Raw genomic sequence first — 16225 nt, forward strand, 5'->3', positions numbered from 1 at the left:
TCTTCCAATATAGTTATCTCTGTATCTCTCTCTTGCTCTCTGCACACACCCCCCCCCTCTCTCTCTCTCTGCACACCTCTCTCTCCCTTCCCCCTTCTGTCCCTTTCTCCCCACCCACCTCTCACACATCAGCCACATCTCCCATCTGCTGTTTATGACTCAAAACAAGTGCCAGGGGGAGAGGAAAACGAGATGGCCGACAGGCTAGGAAACACGCTCTGTTATGGAAAGTGTGGCCGAATTTAGCCACACACACACTGCTATGAGATTAGATACTGTGTAAACCACATCCCTGCTCTGTGCTGCTGTTGTTGTTATTGCTGTTCCTGCTGCCTGGGCCTGCAGAGTACAGTATTCTTGCGTCTCGGAGCTGCTGTTGTGGTTACGGCTCTGGGATGCATCCTGTCTCTGCTTTTATGTTCCTTTCTGCTGGAAATGAAATGGGCTCATTTGATTGTTACAGTGTTTGGGAGTTCAGTTTTTAAAGTCACAGGAGAAAAACAAATGTTTTTTTCACAGAGTTCACAGTGTTTTTACCCTAGGTAATTAGCAAGCAAGGCTAAGATGTTGCATTGACTAGCCAACTATATTAGCATCAACTGAAAAGCGAAAGAATTTTTTTTTTACATGGGAGAGGTAGACACTGAGGATTTGCCTTGTTGATGTTGTTATTCAATGCCACCCATGCATGCTATCGATGCCTTCTGGGGGTAAGAGACCAGGTTCTTACAATATGGAGTATAACGTTGAAATGCCAACAGAGAGGATATGAGTGGACAAGTCCTACTGTTTCTTTTTTGAACCCCTATAACCTCTATCCTAAACCTTAACGATCCTATCAGCTGTGGTTGGTCATCTTAGTATGATTCTCAGCATGTTAGAAATGCCATAGAGAGAAGAGGAGACAGGTCATGCTGTTTGTGTTGTTAACCCCTCACGACCTTTTCCCTGACCTCACGACCCCAGGAGCTAGGCTTGGTCATCACAGGGACTCTTCCCGTCTTCAACAGACCAGGTCCAAAGAAGGCTCGCAAAAACCAGGTCTGTTTCTCTCATCAGCTACAGTAAGACACACAAACCTCGCCCTGGCTCAAAATCCACATGCTTATTTGCTCGTGAAATAGATCTAGTCCAGTTGATGGAAACCAGACCAACACATACTGCAGGCCCTATGGCTATTAATAGAGCTTTTTTCTGGAAATGTGTGATGTGTTTATAATGAAGTGCTGGAATTTACCGACATGCTGACGGACACGCTGCGCCCAGATACGGCACCCATGCCACGACCCGGAGGGCAGTGGCCGCTAAGAGATGGCCACGGCGTACAGCCATTATCATAGTACATTATACTAACGGGAAGCAAGGAAGTACAAATCAACAGAGGAAGTTGGTGAAAAACAGGGTGTAATGTTCTGGTGGTGTGTGTGTGTGTTCTGTACATCGGTGTTCTGTGTTTTCACTGAGGCAGCAAAACCAACTGATCCTGGGAGTGATGGGAGTGGACGTGTCTCTGAACGACATCAAGAGACTCACACCTCGCTTCACTGTGAGTTACAAATCCACACACACACACACACACACACACACACACACACACATCCACACACAGACATCACACACACACACACACACACACATCCACACACAGACATCACACATACATACTCACACAAACAATCACACACACATACACAAACAAACATCACACACACACAAACACCACACACACACACTTCCCCCTCCTCGCCCCTTGATTGCTGAGACCTGAGGGTCCACCCGCATGCAGCGGTCTGTCAGTGTGGTCTGGTTCTGTAGTTACAAATGGACTCTTCTGTGTTGATGTTGGATAAATACTTCAGTGCTAGAGTCCAAATGTGTCCAGTGAGAAGAATTTAGAAATTTGGTGCTGACAGTCAAAAAATAATTTTTAGACATTATAGCCTTCTTCCAGAATTTCCATTCGTGACACCCATGCTCTTAAATCTCTGTTAACATACAGCATGAGGTAATCATTCTTTAAGAGCTGCGAGATCAATGATGGCGTCTGTACACTAGTGACTGTAATGAAAGAAATAGAATAAAACTGAATTCTGAAGTAAGGAAAGGGCGCTGGGTGTGATGCTTCTCCCAGGTGGGCTTTCCCCCCTTGCCTGCTGTAACACACGTGATTGAAAGATCGAGCGTTGACCCAAAGGCTCATACATCACCCCCAGCATCTGCTTGTATTTAACATTTTACACACTTGGGATTTGCCATTTTCGCTACGCGTAGCATTTCCATATGAGGGAGACTTGCCTTGATTAACACGGCGAGCGCGTTGAGTTTCCTCGATACATCCGCATAGATTAAAAACAAAAAGCCCCGCAAATGGCAGTAATGCCTCTCCTGGATGCCTTGCCAAGCTCTCGCGGCGGTGGGTTCTCCCCTCTCAGGTGGTCCAGGGCTGTTAACCTGTCACTCAGCATTCAGGCCAGTGCCTTCTCTCTATCCCCGCAGATCAGCCCTAATGGATACTACTTTGCCATCGATCCCAACGGATACGTGCTGCTGCATCCCAACCTGCAGCCTAAGGTAAGGTAACACACACTCCCTCAGTCCCCCCCCCCCCCTCTCTCAGACAGTTGGGAGCTGTTGAAGAGCTGCAAACACTACTGACACAGCAGGGGAGTCAGTGTGTGTGTGTCGTGTGTGGGTGTGTGTGTGTGTGTGTGTGTGTGTGTGTGTGTGTGTGGTGTGTGTGTGTGTGTGTGTGTGGGTGTGTGTGTGTGTGTGTGTGGGTGTGTGTGTGTGTGTGTGTGTGTGTGAGGAAGGCCAGCAGTGTGGGTGTGGGTGTGTGGGTGTGTGTGTGTGTGTGTGTGAGGAAGGCCAGCAGCGCTGCCAGAATCCTAATCATCTGTTTATTTAATCAAGTTTAATTTTTTTGGAGAGAGTGCAGTAGGGGCTTCATCTCAGGGAAGAGCCTGTTCGTTTTCTTTCATTCTCTCTCTCTTGCTCTCCCTTTCTCCTCCTCTATCTCTCCTCTCATCTCCCTTACTTCTTCCCCCACAGCCCTTTTCACACACAGTGAGAGAGAGAGAGAGAGAGAGAGAGAGACAGAGAGAGACAGAGAGAGAGAGAGAGAGAGAGAGAGAAGAGAGAGAGAGAGAGACAGAGAGAGAGAGAGAGAGACAGACAGACAGACAGAGATATGCATTCATATGTAGTACTGTATGGAAAATGTGCTCCGGTGTGGGTTCGAAGAACACACAAGAGGACATCTTTCTTTTTCCTGTTGTGCGCCATTGCCTCGCTCCCCCTCTCTCTTGGCACATTAAGTGTGATTCAGCGAAGACAGCAGCACGGGGGATATTTAGAGACTCGTTGGCAAACCTCTGCACAGAAGGCCATTACATGCGTGCATATGACCTACCCTGTAATGGCATGGTATCTGAGTTCTCCCCGACATGCCTTTTCCACACAGGCCATCTTTGTTTCTGTATTCCTCTTGCATTTGATAACCACATGTTCTCTGCAAAGCTGGGCACTCGCCCCCCCACTACAACACTTACAGTTTGCCTGGAGATACTGACTGTCTGGCTGTGAACCTGCATATATGTTTTTCAATAGATTTTGTCAGTGCAAAGAATATGTCAGACGGGTCACGATGCACATCAAAAACAGAGAGACCTCTCCTACTGAACTGGCCCATGTTGAAAACATCATCCCTCAAACATGACACATGTAATGGGAGAAGGGAAGAGATAAGAGACAGGAATATATTGTTTGGGATGTTAAGGAGTACCATATTCCCATCCCCAGAGGCCAAACACGTACAGTACCATGAGATTCCCATCATGTTTCTGTGGCTTGGATTTTTACCGTTAACTAGAGCCTAGTGGAATGTGTAGTCATGGCTTTATTGGTTAGACATGTTTTTTATTTTTTGCCGTCACATCAAAGGTTCCTTTTTTTTCTTAAAGCAGGGGCACATTGTGACTTATTCACATACTTTGAAAATGTGTGTAGCTGATGAGTTGTTTTATTGGCCTAACTATGTGGAACTTGCGTAAAAAATCCATTATCTGGTAATGATGATATTCGCTTAATGGAAGTGAAGTATTACGGTCTTAGTATGGTGCAAATCCAAAACTGAGAGAGAGAAAGAGAGAGAGAAAGAGAGAGAGAGAGAGAAAAACAGAATTAAATGCTCTGTCAAACAAATTACCATTTTAATAGACTTCTGTAAATGACTAGATTTCTCCTGTTTTCTTTTGTCTTAATTCCCTTTTCTTTTTTTCCTTTTGTGTTTTGTTTTAATCTCTGTGAGCAATAATCATTAGCACAGCATTAATGTGAGTTAGTAACTAGTATGTGAATATATATCTGGATATCTGAATACATCAGAATATATCTCATACATTTACATTTAGTGTCATTTAGCAGACGCTTTTATCCAAAGCGACTTACAAGGATGTATACACATTGTACATTTACACTGATCATCAGGAGCAATTAGGGGTTCAGTGTCTTGCCCAAGGACGCTTCGACAGGGAATCGAACTAGCAACCTTCTGATTACTAAACGACTTCTCTACCTCCTGTACCACTGCCGCCTGAATATATCTCATATCTGAATATATCTCGTATCTGAAATCACGGGTTGGATCCATCTTGATGCGAGGTGCTTCTGCTGAACACATCCCACATGGAGCTGTCTGTCATGTATCCTGGTGTTGATGTGATTCGCAACGATAATCTCAGCTGGGAGACTTGTCTACGTGAGTGATGACACCGAGGGCCGGCGTGGAGCGACGGCTGCTGTGATGAAATCTACAAAAACAAACCTCCAGGTCCACTGTCTGGAAAGCACTCTCTCAAAACCTTCACACTCAAAGCAAATCAAACAGTTGCATCAGCCATACGGAGGTTGCTGTCCAGTGTGTAACTCGTCCTTCCACAAAGTTTTCTTAACCATGCCGTCCCGAATCCCTGAACAACCACTGCGCCCTTAGCACAGGGACGGTTGTATGTTCACAGGTAGTGATGCCAAGGATGATGAAACATTCAAATGCATTAAGGCAGAAGTTATTGTCGAGTCTAGGTGGGGGAAAATAGGTTTTGTTCACACCCAGCTAGTCTCCATTCCAAACAGCCTGTCCACAGAATACCATGGATCATCCTATGAACAGTGACACTAAGATTCCAAAGCTAACATGGTTCTCACTGTAGGGAGTCCGACTCTTATTCAATGTCTTTGATGTCAAATCAAAAGAGTGTGGATGCAACTCCAGACTACAAGGGTGAAATGCTTTGCATTAGTATTTTCAGAAAACACATTTGTTTACCAAGCCAGCGAGCACTTACTGAACACATGTACAATTTCATGCTCAGAGTCAAAGACATGTGATGCTAAACCACTGTCTCTGCTTACACAGCCAAAGTCATCACCGCCACCATATAAAGCTGATACATTTCAAAGTTACAAAGGAGCTCACATGTGGCTCTATTTAAGATGTAGCTCCATTTCATCTAATGGATATCAAAGCAGCTGATTCAGTTTTATAGCAGGTAAATAAAGTAAGAAAACTTTATAGCCCAGCACGTGCCTTTCCAGATTATGCAGATTGAATGAAGGAGACTTTGTCTGTCACGCAAATTTACAACGAACGACGCGTTGCTGAAATGGAAATTTGAATGGGATATTTTAAATGTGTAAAACCTAGCATTTTGGTCTTATATTATTAACGTTGCGATGTTCAGTAACCGGCTCTTCCTCTTTGCCGGCCAGCTGGCTGCCTGGTTGACTATAGAGACTCGTGCTAATCTGCTACTCAGCAGTGTCACCCTCACCGTCACGTCACCATCTGGCCTTGCTAGCAATCAGGACGGAAAGGTCACGTTCACATGTGGCCCAGGTTAGGTATCTCCTGCGGTGCCTATGTATAAAATCTTTACCCTTTGCCCGGGTGGTGCGGCACGGCTTGGTTGATAGAACTGTGCTATGACATGTTGGTGTTGTGACAGGCTGGCATTTGGGGTAATGGGATTATGTCTGTCCCCCAGCGCTAACTAAATACACTCATAAAAACAGTGCCTCCTGGGAACAACATATAGCTACCCAAATAAAGGGAACGTTCACATCAGAAAGGTCATGCTGTGGACCAAAATACCAGCTTATAATTTGTGCTATATGTCATTGATTTTTTTTGTCAGTATCTGGTTAATGTCCCTGTTTCTACGTCACTGAAGAGTATTGAGTTGAGTTGGAATGGACATGTGTATGAAACGTCGCCACCGTACACACGTTTTATCATGAAATTGCATTATGTACTGTTCTCTGTCAATAACACACATATGGTAAATGTAGGGCTAATATAAGTATAGCTGTCAGTAGACTTCCACTCAGTGGCTGCATTTTAAGGAGAAAAGCTATTATTTTGAATGTGATATTACATTTAAAATGTTATCTGTCCCAATGTAATTTGTGATTGACTTCAAATGGAATTTATTTCACCTTCAGGCTTCACAGTGCAGTGGTTCTGTTTGATTGGGAGGCGTGTAAGGCATCTCTGCTGTGGAGCCAAAGCCACGCACCAGGGCCACCCCTGGCCTACCTCTGCTCTGCTCTGCTCTGCTCTGCTCTGCTCTGCTCTGCTCTGCTCTGCTCTGCTCTGCTCTGCTCAGCTTTACTCAGCCTCGCTGTGTGCCCATGTGCCGCGCAGGCCTCGTTTGGTAGAAATGATTTCCCTGTGCCCAGCCAGCCTTGATCAGATCCGAAGGTTTGATCTGGCCAGGACAGATGTTCAGATCTACTCCAACATGGTCACAGTTTCTCAGGCCTAATTGAGTAAGACACAGAGGGATGGATTCAATCTCTCCGCCTTGGACGAGGCACTTAACCTCATCGTTTTTTTTTTCTCTCTCTCTCTCTCAAAAGCAGACTTTCAGTGTGTGTGTGCGTGTGTGTGTGTGTGTGTGTGTGTGTGTGTGTGTGTGTGTGTGTGTGTGTGTGTGTGTGTGTGTGTGTGTACAGTATGTGTGAGATATGCGTGAAGGAGTATTATAGAGAGAAAAAAAAACACATGGGTGAATTTGTTCACTGCAGCTCTAAGACGGGGCCCAGGATGTGATGATTGTATCAGTAAATAGGCCTTTCAGTGTTTCTGCGCAACCGATGACGTGATCATTTGTGTTTTGTTCGCACATACACTCACATAAATCCAAGCATACACACATATGTACACACATATGCACACACACCTTCATGCTCGCACACACACACACACACACATAGACACTATGTGTGCATGACATGGTATGATATGAGAAATATATTGCCTATTAATAAATCTATTTTAGAAGCTCAGTTTTGTAATGTCTCCCCGCTTTACCTCCATCCTCCTTTTGCTTTCATGAAATGTAGCTCTTTTTGTTGGATTCATCTTGTTTGTTTTGCTGACAAACAAACGAGTTTCATTTCTTTCCATCACTGCTGGTTCTCAGAAAAGGATCCGTAATCGTCACATAAGGCTAAATAACAAATATGCCATTACCTTCCATGAGGTGAGAACGACACATAGTCAGCAGTGTGTGTGTGTGTGTGTGAACTTTGAAGTGAGTGTGTTTGTAGTGTATAGACAGTTAGATGTCGTCTGTGTTTTGACAGGAAGGTTTGTCTGTGCTTATAGTCTGTGGAGCGTAGTGCTAGAGTAAGTAGTGCTGGTTCCATGGTTATAAATGGGAATGCGTTAAGTGCTCTTTCAGAATGGGCTCACGTTTAGGTGCTAAAAAGAATTTCTCCAAGTAATTTATGAATTTAGAAATGATGTTAAAGGTCGTACTGAACACACAGTTCAATACATCTTACCGTTACTTGAATTCATTTTAAATTTCAGAGGCTCATTGGATTTTTCATGTTCTTTAAAGCACAGGACCAGAGGCAACCGACTGAAATGAACTGCAAGTCTCCAGTGTAATAATATTCCCACCAAGATGTAGCCTTGTCTCTCAGTAGGGGGATGACCACATTGGCTATTCCTGGTCAGGCTATCGCAGCAGAGGAGATTTCATTCAATAGTTAATCCCCAACTCCACAGCACTCCCTGACACCCCGGCTGGTGTTGCGCTGTGGTTCTTACCCCCTCACTGAAGAGAAAAAAAAGCCCCGGACTGAGGTCATGACCATAGCAGCTCCCGTGCCTGAGCCTCTGAGCTCTGCAGACGACCCATCCTGAAACTGTGGTATTTCCTGCATTCCCCCCCTGTCCTTAGAGCCCTGCAGTGCGCTCTAAGTAGAGCATACTCTGTAGGTCGCTCATCCATAGTCGGTAGACATGCTACAGTGCCCTGAGCTATAGTACATTTAGTCTGCCTGTCAGTGAGTGCTCCCCGTCTAACTGTGCCGTTTGGATGAACACTGTTGCTCCAAAACTCCATTTGTCAGGATATATCCAATACAGCAGTATTGTCTTTTCTTTAATTCTTCCACTGAGACATCATTGTTCACTTAAAGTACTTTTGATTAGCTATAACAGTGAGTGTTAAAGCCTTGAATGGAATTTCAAATTGTGTTGGGGTTTAGACATTTCAAGACTTTTTTCGGTAAGGGGGAAAGTGCTTAAGCCAGAAAGGAAGTGAAGAGCATGAGATATAATTGGGTATTTCCTGTTTAGAGATGACACGGGCAACTGTCTTGTTGGGCCTGTTATTGTGTCTCCTGAGATGACTCCAACTGCTGCTGCTTATGCAGGGCTACAACGCAGCTCTCAGAACAGCACCAGTCAGGCAGTGGAAAATAACTGCCGGAGTTTCATCCAGGAAGTTTCCTTTAGGCAACGTTTTGTTTTATTTTGTCTTTTTTTTTTCAAAAACCAAATACCTCTGTTTGGGAATTTCTGTAAATCATTTACAGGTTATGTAAAAGAGTGCCTATGCTAAATTAGTCACAGCATCCACAGAAGAAACACATGGTAGCCAAGCCACAGTTGAGCCAGCCAATGACGCAGCAACAGTGCGATCACATAGGCGTAGCTCCTTATCGAGCACGCTTCTCTAACCGTGTGCGTACGGCCTTTGCATTTTATATGCATTCCAGTGCAGGGTACTGGACTCTTTCCAGGGCGAGATATTACTTTCAAACAGCCTCAGAGTCCGCGTGGAGGAGTTGAATATTGAGATATTTTTCATACGCCGCTCCTCATCCCTCCTACTGCGAGGGAATGGTGTGGGGGGCTGATTGGGTTAGCGGCAGACACATGTCAATCATCCCCCTAGCTGCTATTTAAATCCCCCCGCTGTCAGTGGAGCAAAGGGCAACCCCAGTGCTTTGAAAGGCTCTGTCCGTCTGCCTGTGTCTCATTAGGCTAGAACAGAGCGCCACTTTCATATCCCTTATGGCAATCTCATGGCTCATTTTCACCCAGCTCTCTCCCTCCGTCGCTGTTCCTTTTTCTCTCCCTTTCACTTTCGTCGCTGTCTGTTTGATGTGTGTTCTTTCTTTCTTTCTTGTTGTCTTTCTTTTTCTTTCTTTCTGCTTTCTTTCTGCTTTCTTTCTTTTTTGTGTGTGTGTCTCACAAGTAAAGTCTGTGATTTGTATTTGTTCTTTTGTCATCATTTGTCTGATTTGTGCACTTCTCTCTGCTCACTTCTTTCTGTTTCCACGGACTGGCTCTTCGTCACACTCACCCCTCCTCATCCTCGACTGTGTGTGTCTCTCTATCTGCATGGTGATCTTTGGTGGTGTGTGTTCTCTCTCTGAATGACATGTAAGACATCAACTTGATTTTCCTCTGTCACATGTTGACCGGCATGAGCTCATCAGGGGGTGTCGAGTCTGTAAAATCTCTTGAATATGACCACATGTTTGTCGACATTCACTCCACTGACCAAGCCAAACTCTGTCATGAGTACTCCTACACTTCACAGTATATGGAGATTTACTTGGACTAAGGCGCCCAGAATTAAAGAATCAGAAGCGATCTAGAAATAAAAAAAATTTGATGATCGTTCAACGTTTTTTCATCCTGCAGGAAATAGAACATATATTCCCCAACCATGTACTTGCCTTCGGTCAAGAATGTGTTATTAATAACAATGACACGAGTAACATGTGTTTCTAGACGTGTTTGTGCTCACTGCTCCACCACCATTTAGAGGAAAAAGTTAAGTAAATAAATACATTCTTGATGATTTTGTAAGTAAGCTCACTGTATATATATATACAGTATATATACAGTATATATATACATACATATATATATATATATATATATATATATATATAATGCTCTAAAAAGTGGAGCTGAATCAAATGTCAACTGCAGTCAAGAACTCCATGATCTATAATTATGATCTACATTGATGTAAATGCAGAGGAAAATCTTCTCATAGGTGTAGAAATCTCCTAGAAAAGGTCCCTTACTGACTCTACGCCTTACTCAGTCATGTAGACCCACACACATCCACGAAAGCACTTTGTATGTCCTGATGATGTCTTTTCCTGAACACTCTCTTCTCTATTACATGCAAGTTTATTGGGCCATATTGCATCTCATAAAATAAAACTCGTATTCTTATATACCAATATATTGAGGATGTATCACATTTTTAAAGGGACCAGTGTGTCAAATATGTTTCATAGTTTTGCTGTCCAAACCTTATATACAGTACCTGTCATCAGTCACAGAACAGTGTTTTTAAAAAGCAGTGACGTTTTAAACATGAACTATGACATAGTCAAAGCATGCACGTGTCACGAGAGAGCTCTTTTAAGGAATGCTTTGTCTCCCTGCAGAACCCCAAATTCCAGGAGCCGGTCACCTTGGACTTTCTTGATGCCGAGCTAGAAAATGCCAATAAAGTGGAGGTAATGTGTCAACCACAGATACACAAATGCACTCGTGCAGGCTCACATTTACTCATAAACGGTATTTGTACTTGAGAGCAAGCTGGACATGAGAGGTGTGTGTGTGTGCGTGTGCGTGCGCGTGCGAGTGCGAGTGCGAGTGCGCGTGCGCGTGAGTGTGTCCGGCGTGCGTGCGTGTCTGTGTTGACGGTTTTCTTGTTTGAAACAGGGGACACTAGTGGAACACAAAATGACAACCTAACAGTTTTCTGTAGTAGTAGTCCTAGTAGCACTAGCTGTAGCAGCAGCAGTAGTAGTAGTAGCAGTAGTAGTAGTAGTAGCAGTAGTAGTAGTAGTAGTAGCAGTAGTAGTAGTAGTAGCAGTAGTAGTAGCAGTAGTAGTAGTAGTAGCAGTAGTAGTAGTAGTAGTAGTAGTAGTAGTAGTAGCAGTAGTAGTGGGTACCTACTTAGAACCCACCCTCACACCCTGCATCCATCGTCTGTGAGCTACTTGGCTCTGCAGCTCCTGGATGAAAACAGCAGAATCTGACCCCCTCCCTCCCTCCCTCCCCGCCCGCGCCAATCTCCCAGCCCCACAGCTGTAAGTCAGGTCGGCCCGACTGCAGCGCGGCTCCAGAAGGAGACAATTCCTCCCTGAACATAACATTGTGTATCCAGGACAGGCAGTAAACATTACTGCTGCTCTGGGAAAGAGTGGTGAGAATCGGGGGGTCTCTCCGAGAGCGCTGGCTGAGAAGCCCATCGCATCTGAGATCTGGTTCGGATTGAGCAGGGGATGATTTAAGGAAAGCAGGGGTAAAAAAAAGAGGACATTTATAGACGGAGAGGTAACACGGAGAGTTTAGCATTTGCCTCCTGTTAGCGATCTACACTGTACCTATCAGGCAGTATACCCAGGTGTGCCAGAGATGTCTAGTAATATGTCTGGGGCGACAGTGGTACAGTAGGTAGAGAAGTCGTTTAGTGATCAGAAGGTTGCTAGTTCGATTCCCTGTCGAAGTGTCCTTGAGCAAGACACTGAACCCCTAATTGCTCCTGATGTGCAGTGTGCCATCAGTGTAAATGTAAAATGTGTATACATTGTAAGTCGCACATATGTAAGTCGCTTTGGATAAAAGCGTCTGCTAAATGTGCTCTAACATACCATCTCTCTCTCTCTCTCTATCTCTGTCTTTCTCTATTTATATATCTCTCTACTGTTCTATCTGTCTATATATCATTGATACAGATAAGGAAACAGATGATTGATGGGGAGACAGGAGCAATGACCATAGACACACTGGTGAAGTCATATGATGAGGTGAGTTTAGAGATGGTGTTCCCTCACAGCTTAAGGATGTTGGAGATTGATACGGTTTGGTTAGCTTAACTCATGAAGAAAAAGCGGCGGACATTACCCTTAAACAAACCTGCTCCAGCAGTCTGAAATGCGGAGCCGTTTATTTCACGCATCGCATTTCCTTCTAACCAAACGTGAATTATTTGATTCCCATAATTTAAAAACACAATGGGCCCTTTGAGGTTTTTGCAGCGTTCAAGTGAGCTTTTGATCATTTTTTTCCCTTCTCCCATTGTGAAACCTCTCTCCATAATGGCCGCAAAAAAACAGCTCGGCTGTCCCACTGAGAACTGTGGGCTTGCATGAAAGCCCTCTCCACTCGGACAGCTTTGAGCGATTATCTCTACCAAACAAAAGACCTCAGACCAACCCTCCAACTACCCCCCCATCCCGGCCTCAAAACCTCAAACTCCAAACAGCTACCTGTCCATCAATGGTACCGCGTGCAGCCTGAAGATTAACTTGTGTCAGGTCTCTTGAGAGGGAGGCTTGGGACCAAGAGAGGCACCTGTATTTCACTGCTGTATAAATCAGCTCATAAGAACGACTGGCCGAGGTAGTTTTTTTGAATGGAAATAAATCACAAACAGCAACTCGGCTGCACTGGACTAAGGGATCAGGGTTCCCACAGCCGGCTCTGCTCTGTGATTGGCTGGTGTCTTGTCCATCAACCAAATCACAATATGGAGACCTCTGTTTCATATTCGTTTCAGGAATACTGTGTTCTTGCCAAGTTCCGTTCCATTTTTTGTTTCGAGAGCAAATAAACCTCTGCGTCTTCCCAAACAAACTCTAGGGCTGCTTTTGACTTTGATTTCATGGCAGTACAAAATGAGCTAAACTAACTATCTGCATGTGTGTGTTCCCTGGCAGAGGTACATCGACAGAGGCGGCAGGACATACACTTGGGCACCAGTAAACGGCACTGACTACAGGTAAGGTCCCCTAGTCCAACTGAACAGCATCAGTACTGAGTCACTATGATTGCCATCTCTCAGGCTACACTAGACTACTTTTTTTGTCAATGGTGTTAATATCATTGTATGCATATATGTGCATGTATAGGTGTGTTCGAGGTTGTGTGACAGTGTTGTGTTTGTGTGTGTGTGTGTGTATGTCGAGCAGTATTTGTTGATGTTCCGGTGACATAACCACATTTTTTTGCTTTTCAGCTTGGCCCTTGTCTTGCCTGAGTACGGTCGGCATTACCTTCGAGCTAATCTGGGAGACACTATCCAGCAGGCCAAATGTGAGTACACACTGATGAAATGAATGAACAGTAGTGGTTGGAACACACAGAGCGAAGCACATGCGGTTAGTAGTGTGATAAACATTAACTATGAACAGAGGCCCGGTGTCAATTCTGGATTCAAATCAAGTCACAGTGCATCACAGGAGCTCAGCTTGGTTCCTGCTGTTGTGTGACACGGAATTTAGGAGGCAATTAGAAACTGGTGTGTGTATGAGACGGGGGTGGAGGGGCAGCAAGATTCAAAATGTGTGTGTGTGTGTGTGTGTGTGTGTGAGTGTGTGTGCGTATATGTGTGTCAGACAATCTGACACATGGCCTGCAGGGGACATTTTATCTGCCAGTGGTTGCAATGCCATATGGTGTCATCTATCCTCATATCCATTCATTTTAAACTACGTACAGTTAGAGGCAGCAGTCTCTCCCAGCTCATCACTGTCGGCGTATGGCGCGCTGGCAGAAACTCCTACCTAGTTATGCTGCCTCTGCCTGAGTCATAGGAGAGACATGATACTTAATGACAGGAATCCTCTTAGGTTCATGACTCAAGTCAATGAGCACTGTGAAATAATCTGTCACCAACCTCGGCTGTGTGCAAAATGGAATCGTATTAACATACATTATTGGTTTATATTTCAGGCCATCTGTTTAAGGTAATAGCATAAAGTCAGCAAGACTTTTCACTGCAGCCCGCCTGTCTTACATGCATGGATGAATCTGCTCACATTCCAAGCAGTTGCTTGTAGTGTAAAAAAAGCCTGATGTTTCAGGCAGACCTTGCTGAAGTCATAGCCATGATAAAGTGTCAAAAGATTATGTCCAGGAGAGCGTTTGTAATCTCCAGGATCAGGGCAGAGATTTGTCTTTTAAACACAATTCCAGCTGGCTTCCACCCATCCCAGCTCCGAAAGCCAGGGCTTTGATCCTGCTCTCCCCCCAGGTCGAGAGGCCTGTGTCGGGCACGGAGTGTGTGGAGCCTCCCTGTCCTCTGGGCCTCTTCATTCTCCTCCCAAACTGTCCGCCGCACTCCCCCGGTTACAGCAAAATGGCATAAGTCAAGTCTGCTAAAGCATGCTGTTTCACTCAGGCCTACTGTAATACTTCACAAATCGCAGGCCGAGTTCTTCATCTTAGTCCTTATTGGTACTGGTGTCACGTGAAACCCATGGTCCTGTACTGTGCCGTATGTCCCTGAGGGTTGAAAGGGATTATTCACAACGAGAGTGGACCATCAGAGACTAATGAAATACACCCCTAATCTAGGCATGCTGTTGTAACTGCAGATATATCTATTAAGAAACATGTACAGAAAAAAATTCCCTAAAAAGTCCCTAACTACCACAAGATTCAGTATACAAAAACACTGTGGGGAATGATCTTTGCAGCTGTGGTACAACCTGCTACAATGCAGAAGCACTGATATTCAACTGATATTCATTCAACTCTCCATGTGAGATACATTCCAATAAAAAAGACTTGCTTTTCTGTGCTAGCAGTTATTATTTCCCCTCGGAAAACAACCTGCTTCAGAAAAACAGCTAGATGTGTATTGCTGTCTCCCTGAAGCATATTCAAATGCAATACTCTCCTCCACACCAATACTGATATTAAACACAGCATGAATGTGGGCTAGCACTCTGGATGAAGTCAGCATGCATAATATATCAGACATGTATTCATAAAATATTGTGAGTTATATGCCTTTCTATTAGCATACGTAACCACGGCGACCCCTTTTATGAATCCTGTGAGGTCATTTTCAGGAAATGTCTGCAGTCAGGACAAGCACCATAATTTATTAAGGAATGATTACCTTAATGCACTCCTAGTGGACACACATAGACTGCTCGAGAGGCATAGTGCTTTAGTTAAATACCTGTGTTGACCGATCTGTAATTCTCTCGTTTATCTGCCTTTGTGTCCTTCTGACTGTCTCTCTCTCTCTCCGCTGCAGCAATCTTGGGCAAGTATTGCCAAATCTGTACAACCTTTTCCATCAGTTTCCAATTTTTCTCTCGCTCTGTGTATATTCTGTTCATCAACATCTTTCTTTTACTTACTCTCTCCCTCATCTTCATTATGTTCCAACCCTGTCATTTTCCTTTCTTTTTTTTTATTATTTGGTGCTTGCATGTGAATCTTCACTAACGCAGGAGCTGTTATGACATCTTGTTTTGATCTTGTCTGCATGAGCTTGTGATGATGAGTACGCCCAGTGTAATTCAGGCTTGCTCATTACTGCGCTGCGCTGGCACCAGCACTTTTATTGCCACACCTCACAGACTGCCTGGACGGACGTTTTATCTGCTATCGCCAAGCAAAATCGTGTCCATTAGTCAAGCTGCTATAATTAGCTGAGCCGACGGCGTGTTTTGTCTGCAGTCTGCAGTGTTGTGTGTGTGTGGTGTGTGTGTGGTGTTGTGTGTGTGTGGTGTGTGTGTGTGTGTGTGTGTTGAGTGATGCATTGGCTGGCTGTTGCTGTTTGAGCAGACACTGAGTCGGTGCTGATCACGGTCGAGTGGACATCCTGCAGACAGCCCGAGCCATCGCTGTGTGACTCATACTCAAACTCGGCCCAGGGTCCAGCCACACCGACCGGGCCTTAATGCTCTCATAAAGTGCCCCATCGATAAAGGCATTAAAAACAGTGACTCAGCGGCTCTTAAGATGGCATTCGGGAGCAGAACGCCGGCACGCTTCAACCGCACATCAAAGGCTGGGGACAGAGTGGTGTTACAGAGCGAAAGATGTTGGAAGTGGATATATGTACGTGAAAGGGTTTTAGCAAGGTGGTGG

General features: G+C 44.7%; 1 protein-coding gene and 1 pseudogene across 4 annotated transcripts; both read left to right on the forward strand.

Moving 5' to 3' along the window:
• Window positions 1-1340, forward strand: part of LOC116219762 — a 61278-nt pseudogene extending 59938 nt beyond the window's left edge.
• On the forward strand, window positions 1040-15706 carry LOC122132791 (voltage-dependent calcium channel subunit alpha-2/delta-1-like). Of its 4 annotated transcripts, XM_042707386.1 has the most exons (8): window positions 1040-1546; window positions 2497-2571; window positions 7482-7541; window positions 10786-10842; window positions 12070-12141; window positions 13054-13115; window positions 13353-13429; window positions 15384-15706. In XM_042707386.1, the coding sequence occupies exons 1-8, from the start codon at window positions 1493-1495 to the stop codon at window positions 15575-15577; spliced, it is 651 nt and encodes a 216-aa protein (XP_042563320.1). In that variant the 5' UTR covers window positions 1040-1492; the 3' UTR covers window positions 15578-15706. The 4 variants fall into 4 exon arrangements, with proteins under 4 accessions (XP_042563320.1, XP_042563321.1, XP_042563322.1 ...); XM_042707387.1 differs by lacking the exon at window positions 7482-7541 and having other exon boundaries at window positions 10771-10842; XM_042707388.1 differs by lacking the exon at window positions 7482-7541.
• The last annotated feature ends 519 nt before the right edge of the window (window positions 15707-16225 follow it).

The sequence above is a fragment of the Clupea harengus genome, chromosome 3 (genome assembly GCF_900700415.2).
Source record: "Clupea harengus chromosome 3, Ch_v2.0.2, whole genome shotgun sequence".
Lineage (NCBI taxonomy): Eukaryota > Metazoa > Chordata > Actinopteri > Clupeiformes > Clupeidae > Clupea > Clupea harengus.